The following is a 13,365-nucleotide window of genomic DNA, read 5'->3' as shown; positions in this document are numbered from 1 at the left end:
ATTGATGCTAATTTGGGGAGATGAAGAAATTACCTGGTATAGTGACCATGGTGATTGACAGGTAGCTGACAGCCAGCCCAGGCATTACAGGAGAGATCTCTTCCTGCACCATCCCCTGGCAAAGCACATTATATTCTTAGCCAGGGCTAGTCACTTCCTGACATTTTGCTTGCTAGGAAGTTTTTGAAGAGTTTCATCAGTGTTAGAGTGTCTTGCTCAGAGGCAAGAGTGCTTGTTTGTCAGAGTCCAGCTCTGACAGGGGGTCTCAGGAGATGAATGGATGGTGAGGAGTTGACGAAAGGGGGTAGAGAAACAACACAGACACAAAAGTGAAGATGCTGAATCCCAATCTTGTGAAGTTAATCATATACACTTTTCATTTTGGCAGGCTCACAGTACTTTGTGGTTACAAAACAGGAATCATTATTCAAAGAAACAAAATATTATGTAGCTACAATTAGATAAGAAGAATGTATCTTGGCTTATGCATAAGCAATCATTTTTACTTTCAGTTCGTGTTTTGCTTTGAGCTGTTTCTGCTTAGTTACCTTTTAATAAGAGTTAGAAATGTCCCAGACTATTGGCCTATACCTTGACTATTCTTTCTTGACTTACTGACTAGAACCGGTGCCACGGTTATGGCAAGTGGTTAACTTGAAAAGAGAGGCTACTAATTTAGTCAAACAAGAGTAAGAGCACCAAACCATTGTGCACAGGAACAAGTTGCCCAGTCCTAAGCACTAATCTGTCTTCTTAATATTAATTATTCTTCTCTAGATTTTAATTTAATTTCTCAAAAACTTCCTTGACTGTTTTTCCTATAGGGGGTTTTTCATTAAACGTTAACAATTTACGTTCCACAACTGAATCACTGCATTTAGAGCAAACAGATTTATTCTTTAGAAGTAGTTGCATTAATTGGGAAAGTCATGTATTTTCCTTCATACTTAATGGTCATATGAGAAGTCGCAATCATACTTATTAAAGGATTACAAAACCAAACCAGCCCATTCCCAGAAACCTACTGCGCTCCTCCAGAGAATGGACGCCTTGCGCCATCCGCCTCAGTAGGGCCTTGCCATTGCCTGGATCAGGGGAGGGGCCAGCACTTTTTATGTAACAGTGTCTATGTGACAGTGGCAGTGCTTTGGAAATGGACTTGACAATGGTGCTGAATTGCCTTTCTGAGAGTAGACATCATTAATCGAAGACAGCAGTTGTACAAAATGAGACAGCAAGATGGGATAAGAGGGAGATTTGGGATCCAGTCTCAGTCTTTCTATTTACTAACTGTGAGACTTAGGCAAGTCACATCTCTCTGAACCTTCAGGATTATGATCTTTGAAAAGAAGTCAAGCCTTCCTAGTAGGGTTGTTGGAGGGACTGGCTGTAATGCATTCAAAGCCCCTAAGTGTACAGTGGGCACTCCTTTTGAAAAGACTCTTCCTGTTGTGTAAATATGGTCAACTTAAATATTAAGGATAACAACCTTTCTGTTTTTAAGACCTTTTTTCTTTCTTTTCAAGAAGACATTGAGATAGGATGCTGAAGGCCTGGGGAACAGATAGGACTAGATTGCAAAAGCCATGGCAGGAAGTGATAAAGAGATGGAGGAGGAAAAGAGCAGCTGGATTTAAGAGATTTCTGTGGTGAGCGAACGGGTCAGGTGATTTGGAAACTTCCAGGCTGGGAGCTGAAGGTGATGCTCTTACATGAAATCAATTGGGAGAGAACAAATAAAAGATATAGTAGGCGTGAGGTGGTGGAGTGGGATAAGAATAATTAGTTTTGGATGTATCCGGAGGTGGAGATGTTGACTCAGCTGTTGAAAATAAGAGTTCTGGAGTCCATGGGAGTTGACCCGGGTATCTGAGGAGAGGATCAAGGACAGGGCCTCAAGAATTAAGGAAGCAGGGAGAAGTGGAGGAAGACTGAAGAAACATTCTTAGAGGAGTCAGCTCTGTAGGTTGGAGTGGTGGTTCAAGAATTTGGCAGCTTACAGAAACGTCAGCTGTTGGCCCCATTCCTAGAGTTGGATTTGAGGGGGGACCCCCAGTTGGCGCTTCTAATAAGTTCCCAGGGGATGCTGATGCCACTGGTCCAAGAACCCCTGGGTTAGAGCATCTAATAGGAAGGTCACTGGGGACAGGTGAGAAGGTTTGAAACTGCTACTCTGATGGCAGGTAGGGTTGAAGAGGAGCCAAGATCGGGGCCTTGAGAATCTAATTCAGGCTTCTCAACCACAAGCTGAGAGCAGGGTCAACGTCGGCAAATAAGGAAATTCCCTGGCCCTTAAAAGCAAGTTCCTTGAGAGCAGGAATGGAGAAGCTAATAATGATTGGATTCATTCGGGGTGCTGTCCCTCCTCACTGCTACAATGAAAAAGAGCTTGGGATGTGGCTCATTAGTTAAGTACCCCAGGGTTCAATCCCCCAGTCCCCCTACCCTGAAAAAGAATGCCATAGCCCTAGAATTATAGGGGGAGTCTGATCGGGGAGAGGATGATTCATGCACTCATACTATGAATGTTGAGTTTATTTGGATAAATCTGCATTTATATATGTAAGTAAAATGGACAATAAAAAGTAATTCAGAATAAAATGGTTCTTCTCATATCCCCTTTCCCTTCATACTTCTGCTTTGGGAGGTATCGGTGACTGAAAATATTCAATTGAATATTCCACTAAGGAAGTTCTTAAAATTGTTTTTTTTTTTTGCAATTTTTTTTTATTGGTTGTTCACAACATTACAAAGCTCTTCACATATCATATTTCATACATTAGAATCAAGTGGGTTATGAACTCCCATTTTCACCCCAAATACAGATGAGGAGGGCAACATTGCCGCTCCGGCCTGAGCTCCATTGCTCTCCTGAGTGTTCAGCTCACAAGGCCTCAGGAAAGAAAGCTAACTTTTTTTTTCAAGGTTTTATTTTAATTTGAAAGATACTATTGTTTACACAAAACTGTTGCAAGTTCTTGTTAAAATATCCCTCTCACATTCCCCCAGGCTGTTGAAAATGAAGGCTTTTGGTTCTCCCGTGGAACACCGCACCCAAGTGACCAGTCAGCCTGTGTTGGTGCCCTCAAGACAATCCCCAAAAGAAAGGGTGCCCGCTGGCCACAGCTGCCCTCTAGGGCCTGGGTTGGCTGTGCACACAGCCTGCACCCACAGAACCTAACCTCTGCCTAATGGGCATCTGAAAGCTAAGAAAGTTCTTCTATCACTCAGAAAGTGCTTACCCCACCCACCAGGGACCCCTGAGCCAGAGCAGATCATTCAGAGGCTGATTCTGGCTGGGACTCGGGTTTCTTGGGCAGTGAGTTTGCTTTGGTCACCAGTTCTCTGGACCCTTCCTTGTCTTCAAGGGAACTTGGCCATGGCTGGTGTTTTCAGCTTCTGCAGGTCAGTGCCTTCATTTCTCGGTCATGTTTCCATATTGCAACCATAGGACTTGTTTATAGGCCACAATGCTGAAAGAGTTTGCAATAGTTACAAGAGAACAGCTGGAGTGGGGCCAGGGGGTAGCTCTTCATGCCTACCAGTGTTAGGGTTGTCTCTGGCCACTCTTTATCACGGGAGAGCGAGAAGCTGTCTCCATTATGACATCAGAATGCTGACACTGGAGGGGACTTCTCTCACTCTGGGTTCCTATCAGATCTGTGATAATGAACTTCTCCCTGTTCCCCATCATATCATGAGCCCTTTGCATCTATATTTTCTTGGAATCTCATCTCCCTCCTGCTTGATGACAAATTCCATGCAGAGCTCATGATGAGGACTGAACTTCACTAATCCAAAACAAATTAGCTGCCTCTTCTGCTTGCCATAACTCCTTTATCTCTCCCATAAATCTAGTTTTAAAATATCAATAATAAATGGAGACATAGCAATTAGGATCTCTGGGTTGAAGTCCTGGATCTGTGTCCTGAACCTCTGGGGCCCTTGCTTTTCTCATCTGTGGAAATTCCAGGATCCTCAGGTTCTAAGCTCAAACACGGCTCTCTTAATGGATGCACAACACCTGGCACTGCTGAGTGGGGTGTGAGCTTAACTCCAAGCCTTCCAAGGGAAGCTTGAGAGAAACTCTGAACACTGACTTCCCACCTGCTATGAACCCTAAGGCCCTACTGAGGGAGGCATTTACTGTACTTCCAGCAAAACTCCCCGTATTACAAGGCTGGTAAGTGGAAAGGCTAGACTTAGAAGCTGCCAGCATGGGGGCCACATAAACGATGCCTTGCAGTCCTGACTTTGCAGCTGATGCTGACTGTGGACACCACAGAACAGCTGCATGTCAATGGCCAGCTCCAACTTCAGGGTCAGCCAACAGGCAATTCTGGGTGTGAGTGGTCAGTAGTGCTGACTAGTAGATGCCACAGCCTCTGGCCTAGCATGCATTCATTCATTCATTCATTCATTCATTCATTCACTCAACAAATCCTTCTTGAGCACTTCTTATATGCCAGGCTCTTTGGTGGACACAGTGGATACATGGTACGCCACAGAGCTGTCCTCAGGGGGGCTGTGGTCTAAGGGCAAGTGTATTAAACAGATAATCATTAAGTAGTCTTCAACTATCATGCTATGAAGAAAAAACAGAGGAAGCCTTGGGAACATATAGTAGAAGAATCTAATTCAGACTGAAAAGAGGAAAATCCTCTGTGAAAAATGACAAGTTCGAGTCTCTGCTTCCTGATCTGCAAATGGAGACAATAACAATGACCTCAAAGGATTGTTTAGGAAGGTTAAATTAGTTAAAAGATATGAAATGATGTGTTTTGTTATTATAATTTTTCAAAAGAGATGGGTGTAATTGAATGTGGGTTTGTAGATTGGAGAAAATGAGGTCATTCTCTTCTTACAGCTTCTGTCTTCTCTATGCAGTGAGGCATGTGCTGAGTGCATGTGTGTTGGAGGTTAGCAGGACAGGCTGACTGCACAGGTATTTCCCCAGCACCTCTGAATTGCATATAAAGAAGAGCAAGTAGGAGAAGGCAGGTTCTCATAATAGCATGAAATCAGTTCACTTTGGTACTAGGAAAGGGCAGGACCACAGCCCCTCGGGATTGCAAATAGGCTGTTGGCAGTTCTGGCCCAGGGACTTCTCCTGGCATCAAAGAGGATTTATACTGTGATGGTCCAGCCTTCTTCACTCCGGTCCTCTTCAGCTCTAACATGCCTTCCTGTTGATTTTCTTTCTTTTCCTCAATACTACGGATTGAATCTACCACTAAACTACATTTCTAACCCTTTTTTATTTTGAGACAGTGTCTCGCTAAGTTGCCTGGGCTGGCCTCAAACTTTCGATCCTCCTGCCTCAGCCTGCTGAATGGCTGGGATTGCACTTATGCGCCACCTTGTTGGCCTCTTCCTGGGTTTTCTGTCAATGGAATGTCTTTCTGTGGTTCTTTCCTGTTGCTTTCACTCAATGATGATACAGCCTGGCCTCTTTCCCTGTAAGAATTTTTTAGGATCTCATTTCTTTATGACTTCATGGGCAGGAAAGGTAATGGAAACACTCTCTTATGCTGGAAAGTTTCCATCTTGTACATTCAAATTACCTGGAGAGCTTTTAAAAATTCCTGCACCCACAGCTCTAGGCAGAACTTTGCTCTCTTTTTAAGGGTCTCTTTAGGGGACTTTGGCACCTTGGTAAAGTTCACACCTACAATTCCAGGTATATCTTTAAGGTCTCTCTACCTCCATCAAAGTCATCTAGATGGCAGCTGGCTACAGAATAGCTGAATTTTTTAAAAAATTTCCATTTCCAATTTTAATCTATGATCTGATCAACAGTGACAGTTGTTTAGAAAACAAGCTTATCTCAAAAAAGTTGCTTTATACTATCTTAGAATTTTTTTTAAAAAATTAGTTAAAGTTTTCCTTTCTCTCATCTCTCCAATGAAATAATATGAAATTCAACTTTTCATGTATGTAAATAAACCTTTATGGTTACACACAAAAATAAATAAATAAAAGTAAAAAATCCCTGTACCTGGACTGTGCCCCAGGTCATCTGGGGAATGTTCTCTGTGGGGGTGGGGGTGGGGGAGTGGTCCTGAAAGCAGTAATTTAGAGAAACTTCCCAGTTGTTCCAATGTACAGAGAACTGGCTTTGTTTGCTTGTGTCTCTGTGGTTCCGCTTCTGCAAAAGTGAGCAAAGTGCCTCATCTCCACGAGCACAGGATCAGTTCCTTTCCAGGTTCTCTCCTGCTTCTGCGACATAAGATCATGACAACCCTGTGTGGCTAATTAAGAGCCTGTGCCTGAGTATGACTGAGCCCAAGTGCACTGGAATGAAGTATCAAGGACAGCACCTCCTAAGGGTGGTACTTGGGTCTCTTCATGAAGGCAAGGTGTCTTATTTAGCACACCCAAAGCAGATCAAACTGCAGAAAGCAAGTAATGAATTTTCTCATGACTTCCATTTGTCAGCTTGTCTGTATGCACACGTTAACTAGCAAAATTAGTTTGTTGTTGTTTTTTAGTGTTTGCCAGTGGAATAGAAATGACGACTTTTCCAGTGGACAGAACTGCTTATGTGTTACTCGGTTGGCTAAGGGGCTGAGGCTCCCAAGAAATTTTTGTTGCCTGCTAGCTCATCAGTCCAACCCACTCAGCCAGGACTCCTATGAAAAGGCCCCAGGACTGGACAGTCCAAGGACAGATCTGGTTCAGTCCCCTTCCAATAAATGAGACCGGGTCATGGCCCTCTGCCTGGCCAGATTCTCTCAGTGATTTTATCTTCACATCTTATTTTTCCTCAATTAATAATTGATGTCTTCTACCCCAGAAGGCTCAGATTTCTGTGCAGCCAGGGACCTGTATTATGATGGGGTGTGAAAATTTCAAAAAGGGGTTTATCACTGTCCCCTTGCAACCTGCCCTCGGTTGTTTTCTACTCTGCAGTCTTCAATCCCATCGTTATTGATATATAGCACTCTCATGGGTTACTGGGCATGTACCTTTAACATGCAAACCCATATCAAATCCCTTGTACTTTATTGTGGCTGTATTTCTCCTGTGGCTATATCTGTCCTCTGGAGGTATATTTATATATATACACATATATAATCTATATGCGTATATATTTTTTTTCTGCTCTGGCCAGGCATCACGATACATGAGAGCCCCTCACTTGGGAGGAAGGGGAAAAGGGCCAAAACTATGCTGTCCAAATGGGAGCCATTAGCCACATGCGGCTCCTGAAAACTAGAAATGCAACTAGCCCAAACTGAGATGTACTAGAAATATAAAAAAAGTAAAATATCTCTGGTTAATTCTGTAAGTTTTTTCCATGTTGAGATATTTTGAATACCAACTGTGCTGTTGGTATGATTAATTTCAGTCACTTTTAAACCTCCCCTTTTTTTGGTACTAGGAATTGACTTCTACCACTGAGCTACACCCTTAGCCTTTTTTAAACTTTTATTTTGAGACAGAACTTTCACTAAATTGCTGAGGCTGGTCTTGAACTTGCCATCCTCCTGCATCAACCTCTAGGGACAGTGGGATTGCCATAGCACCCATCTCATTTTATCTTGTAAAAATGTGGCTTTGTAGCCAGACGTGGTGGCACAAGCCTATAATCCCAGTGGCTCAGGAGGCTAAGGCGGGAGAATCTTGAGTTCAAAGCCACCCTCAGCAAAAGCAAAGCTCTAAGCAATTCAATGAGACCCTGTCTCTAAATAAAATACAAAATAGGTCTGGGAATGTGGCTTAGTGGTTGAGTGCCCCTGAGTTCAATTCCCAGTATCCCCCCCACCCACCCCGCCCAAATGTGGTTTCCTAGCAAATTTAAAGCATGCGCATGACTTGTCTGTGTGACTCACACTCTTACTCCTACTGGATGGGGCTGGCTGAAGGCAGAGCTGTCTTTACGTTCTGTGGACCACGCTGGTTAGAGCTTTGTCTGAGACCAGTATTCCTCTCCTTTACTTCTCAGCCCTCCTCCTACCTGTTACCTCCCTGAGAGTTGCTTGCTGTCATTTCACAAATGACACTGTTCCCCCAGAGGAGGCAAGAGCACTGCCTAAGGCCACAGGGGAGCTCGATCAGTCCCTGAGCAGATCTTCACGCACTGAGCACAGAACCCTTGCAGAGCCCAGAGAAGAGTGTATCTGGAAGGAGGCGGGATGGCTCTCACCTAAAGGGAACCTAACAAAAAAGGTCCCAATGGTTCAAGGGAGTTTCTAATGCCAGCTTCTAATTATAAGGAAGTAGGCGAAACTCCTATAAATAAATTGTCGATACAAAACCACCAGGAAGTGAGCCAGCGGTTGGGGCTCTCTGTTCATTATTTGTGATTCTGGAATTCCCAGATTGCCAGATTACCAGTTTGAGGGAACCGAAGGATGTTTTCTTTATGAGCGAGTCTGCTCAGAAGTGGCTGCACTGACACTGAAAATAAATCATCCTGAGATGGTTGGGGTAGAGATGGTCCAACAGTCCTGTCCTAAGCACCAGGGCCCAGCCCACAGAGCCACACCAATCCACTCTTACCCAATCGGGACAATGGCCAGGAAGGAGAGACAGGAGGAGAGAACAAAGCAGGTGCCCAGGAACTTGTCCATGGTAAGCTGATAGAGGTTGTTATACACGGTGGATGTCACCACCCCGGTCAGAGCCAGGGACAGCTGCAGTATGACGAACACCTTTCCTGTGGAGGGACAGAGGTTACCAAGAAATGTGCTGTTGTTCCCTCTAGCTGCATCTCGGGGGAGCTCTCGGGGGCCCCTTTGCTCTCCCAAAGACTCCTTTTCAGTCTTCAAGGCTCACCTCATCAGGAATCCCACCTCCCTCTAGCCTAATTTTCCCGAAACCTATTGACGACAGGGTCTTTCTTCGTAGCTTTTCAGTGACTGACTTTCTGAGACTTTCCCACCCTCCTGTCTTCACTCCTGTCCTGGATGGAAACCACTATGTTCCTAATGTACTTGAGGATGCTTCTGGAACTTTCCCCAATGTCTTCTGTAAGCCGGTGCTTCCAGCTAAACAGCTCTGAAACAGCCCTAGCAGAAGATTCTGGAGCGGTTTCTTTCACTTACCGTAAGAGGAGCCATTGATGAGTTTGGACATGGCTGAACGGATGGTCGTGATGGGGATGAGGGCGAACAGCATGACGGCACGGGCTGTAAGAGATCACACACAGCACTCCTCACTGTGGCCCAGCACTGGCCAAGGAAGAGATCAGAATAAGGCAAAAACAACTCATCCAGTCCCTCAGCCCACAGTTCCTACAGGGCTTGACCAGAAAGAAGCATCTTTTTTTTTTGCCAGAAAACTAGTGTTTTCTGCATGGACCAGACACTCATTCTCAGCTCTAAGTGAACTGTTGATGCTGAGTACCAATATGCATGCAAGTTGACACGGAGGCTGAGGGTGAAGGGGGGTATTTTTTTAAGGTTTTTTTTTTTTTTTTTTTTTTTTACATTTTTATTGGCTTGAACCCAGGGATCCTCCACCACTGAGCTACATCCCCAGCCCTTTTTATTTATTTATTTAGTTTATTTTGAGACAGAGTCTTGCTAATTTATTTAGGGCCTTGTACAATTGCTGGGCTAGCCTCAAACTTGGGATCCTCCTGCCTCAGCCTCCAGAGTTGCTGGGATTACAGGGATGTCCCCCACTCCCCAGGCTGAAGGGATCTTTATTGGCAGAGTTAAATGGTTTCTAGGGAGGGAGCTGATGCTGTCAAAGTGACCCAAGGCTCTTCTCCTGGTCTCCAGGGGACAGAAGTGAGAAGTTCCTGACCTTATTATTTCTGAATACCTCTGGAAGGCTGTTTCAGGAGCTCTGGCAAACTGCTTCCAGAAATGTTTCCCCTAATATAACTGCCACACACCCCTCGAGCCCTGCTGTTAGCCAGAAGCTATGTGTGTATGTGTGCAATTTTGGGGGGGGGTAGAAGGAAGGGAGGGAGAAGTGTGTGGGAAGAGGAATGTTCTGTCCTTTGCACATGGCTTTCTTAACTAGGAACTGGCCAGAGGTCATCTTGTCATTTTGTTAGGTATTTTTCTGAGGCGTGTGATCTGGACCAAGGGACACTCCTCTGATAGTTATCTAGAGTCATTCTTCCCAATACGTTAGCCACATGGGCTATTTAAATTAATTAAAACAGACTTTAAAATTCTGCTCTAGCCACATTTCAGGTGCTCAGTAGCCACCTGTTGCTAGTGGCTACTGTATGGGACAGTCGAGATACAGGTCATCATCATCAATGCAGAGAGCATCCCTTGGAGCACTAGTCGAGGGCTCTTTGCTTGTGATTGTCTGATTTCTGTACTCAGATGGAAGCTTCATTTTGTTTCTTTGAGGGAATTTATTTTATTGGTTGTAGAAGGCACTTATTAAGAATTTTTATGCAGCTGGGATTGGTGGCGCACGCCTGTAATCTGGAGGCTGAGACAGGAGGATCTCGAATTCAAAGCCAGTCTCAGCAATGTTGAGGCACTAAGCAACTCAGTGAGACCCTGTAACTAAATGACATACAAAACAGGGCTGAGAATGTGGCTCAGTGGTTGAGTGCTCCTGGATTCAATTCCTGTTTAACTCCAGCCCCTCGCAAACAAAAAGTAAAAAATAATTTTTCATGTATTGTTTAAAAGCCTTTGCTTGGTTGCCAGTGATTTAAAATAAGGGATCATTTGAGTTAGGTCTTTTAAAGTTGGGGAGAAGAGCCCTTTAAAGTTGGGGAGAAGAGCCAGGCATAGTGGCACATGCCTGTAATCCCAGTGGCTTGGGAGGCTGATGCAGGAGGATCTCGAGTTCAAAGCTAGCCTCAGCAAAAGTGAGATGCTAAGTAAGTCAGTGAGACCCTGTCTCTAAATAAAAAAATACAAAATAGGGCTGGGGATGTGGCTCAGTGGTTGAGTGTCCCTAAATTCAATCCCTGGTACCCTCCCCCCCAAAAAAAATTATGGAGAAGAACCTCAATCCCATTTCCATTCAAGTCCATCCTGAGCCTTCCCAGCCTTCCCTCTGACTTCAGGTACCCCTGACCACACTTCCTTGACCTTATAGACCTACGGGTACCATTCTGGCATTGTTTCAGCCAGCAACACAGACAATACAATACAGATAAACACAAGTGACTATAATCCTGTCTCCTTGTGCGTTTTGGATAGCAGGTTCAATCACTGGTGCTGAGCTGGGACAAGGTCCTAGACCCCAGTGACCCTTGTGTCTGCTCCATTACTCATAGGGCCAGCAATCCAAGAACGCCAGACTCACCAACATAGAACATGTATGTCTCTTTCACAAAGGCCAAGAGGAGGGCTCCTGACCCGAAGGAGACCATCCCAATCACGATCATGGTGGTGTCCTGGAAGCAGCGGGAGAAGACCAGGACGCCCAGAAAGCTGGTGATGAAGATGATGTACCCGGAAGCCATACCATAGCCCACCTGCACTTGGTTCCAACTGAGAGGCTCCCTCAGCACAAAAAGAGGCATCATGTCCACTGTGCCCACTACAGCCAAGTCATAGATGATGGCACCCACAAAGAGCAGGGCAATGATGGTTCTTTTGGGTCTGCCTTTTCCAGGAGGTGGAGTGTGCACCACTACATTTTGCTTTTCTGGCTGATCAGGATCCAGGGTGCGGTAGGTGCCCACTATGCCAGACTCCGTATCCACTGCAGGGAGCTTCTTGTTGGCCTTGGCTATGGGTTCAGGGACCTTTAGCACCAAGAGGCTATAGAAAAGAGCAAAAGTGGCACAGCCTACGCTGCAGGCTGTCAGCACTAGGCCCTGCCTAGAGTGCCCAGTTATCTGCTTGAAGAGATGACCCGAGGCCATGCTCCCGCAGAACCCCGCCAAGCCCAAGATCAAGTCGATAACAATGAGGCGCAGGGAGCGGCGGCCTTCAGAGGAGCCCAGAGATCCCAGCGCCATGACCCCGGACCAGAAAGCGGAGAAGCCGCCGCCCAGCCCGTTGAGCGCTGCACCCGCGTACAACACTGCCACCGGCCAGTCCAGCAGCACCTTGAGCAGCAGTGTGAGGCGGGAGAGCAGGAAGCCCAGCAGCGACACGCAGATGGAGATCTTGCGGTGGTAGCGGTCGCTGAGCCAGCCCAGCCCATAGGCGGACAGCAGGGGCGTCAGGCCCACGACGAGGTTGTAGATGATGTAGAAATTGGAGATGGCCTTCTGCTGTTGGTCCTCTGGATCCACCTGAGGCGACGGGCTGGTGCTGTAGTTGGAGGAGCCCCCGGCTGCGAAGGACGCTTTCACCACCAGGAGTAATCCCGCGTCGTAGAAGGAGCTGGCCACCTGGGACGAGGCTACCACGGGCTCGATCCAGGTCCTCACCTGGAAGTGAGGCGGGTGGCACCTCCACGGGCAGGCGACCTCGGGACCCATGGGACCTCTTCTGATGGAGAACACCGGGGTTTGCCGGCTGCAGCGACCGGGAGATGTTGCCAGATTCTGCAACTCGGAAGGGTCCGGGCTCCGACCCAGAGTGCAGGTGTGCGCCGCGCGTGCTGCTGCGCACCCGAGCCAGGCGAGCGGAGTGAGGGCGCGGAGCGCGTGTGAGAGCAGCCACTTCAGCAGCCAAGTGACCTCCCCGGCCGCGGCCACTCCTCCCCTCGACAGAAGGAGCCGCGCCCCGCCTCTGCCTCCACCCCCGCGGGCCCAGCGGGCTGGCGACACACCAGAGCAGGGAAGCCAGGCTCTTCGGAGAGCACAGCGAGACCCGCTCTAGCGCGCCCGCCCGCTGGCCGCCGCGTCACGCTGCTCCTGCGAGCGCGGCCGCCTGACCAGGGCCGAATTTCCCCGCAGCCAGGCGTGCCGGGACCTCCCGCGGGCCCCTAGGGGTTGTCACTTCAGGGGCTGAAACTCACCTGAGAGGGCGCCCTGGGACCTGCCCAGGGACCGTTTCCAAATTCTACTGTCCCAGGAAGGCAGGTTTGGGCGAGGGCGGAATGCCTAGGCTTCTGCCTGGGATAAGCACCCGGGTATGAAGCTTTACTTGTAGAGTTTAAAAGCAGCAGGACCCATGTGGGGAGCTAGTAGCACAGACTTTGGGAAAAGTAAGCCCAGGAGCTCCGAGGCCCAGGGTCCTTCCAGGGCCAAGGCCTTTGGGGGAAGAGTGCTGCTCTGTGCTCCTGCGGTGGTGGCCCCCACTCAGCAGGTGCCTCAGCTTGGGGCTCCTGCCTCAAACTCCCAGCCCTAGTTGTCCCCCTCCAGATGATAAAATTGGACTCTGTAGGAGCTGGAGCCTCCTGGAGAGGGCAGGGTCATCTTGCCTAGAGTGGATTCCCCAGGGACCCCTTGTGCTTCTTAGTTCCTGATCTCATGGGCTCACCCCCCTGGGCTGGTGGGAGACCTCTCCCCTAGGTGGCCTTTCATCCCCCTTTAAG

At 47.3% G+C, this 13,365-nt stretch overlaps 1 protein-coding gene across 1 annotated transcript; it reads right to left on the bottom strand.

Annotated features, from left to right (window-relative positions):
• Positions 1-2,867: 2,867 nt before the first annotated feature.
• SLC46A2 (solute carrier family 46 member 2) lies at positions 2,868-12,570 on the bottom strand. Its single transcript, XM_081281249.1, has 4 exons — positions 11,236-12,570; positions 9,051-9,134; positions 8,506-8,662; positions 2,868-3,473 (listed from the first exon to the last, which is right to left on the bottom strand). The coding sequence occupies exons 1-4, from the start codon at positions 12,362-12,364 to the stop codon at positions 3,416-3,418; spliced, it is 1,428 nt and encodes a 475-aa protein (XP_081137375.1). The 5' UTR covers positions 12,365-12,570; the 3' UTR covers positions 2,868-3,415.
• Between the last annotated feature and the right edge of the window lie 795 nt (positions 12,571-13,365).

This window comes from Spermophilus citellus, assembly GCF_964194105.1.
Source record: "Spermophilus citellus genome assembly, chromosome: 2".
Classification (NCBI taxonomy): Eukaryota; Metazoa; Chordata; class Mammalia; order Rodentia; family Sciuridae; genus Spermophilus; species Spermophilus citellus.
Note: the sequence above shows the minus strand (reverse complement) of the source record. Positions and strands in the feature narration are given on the sequence as shown.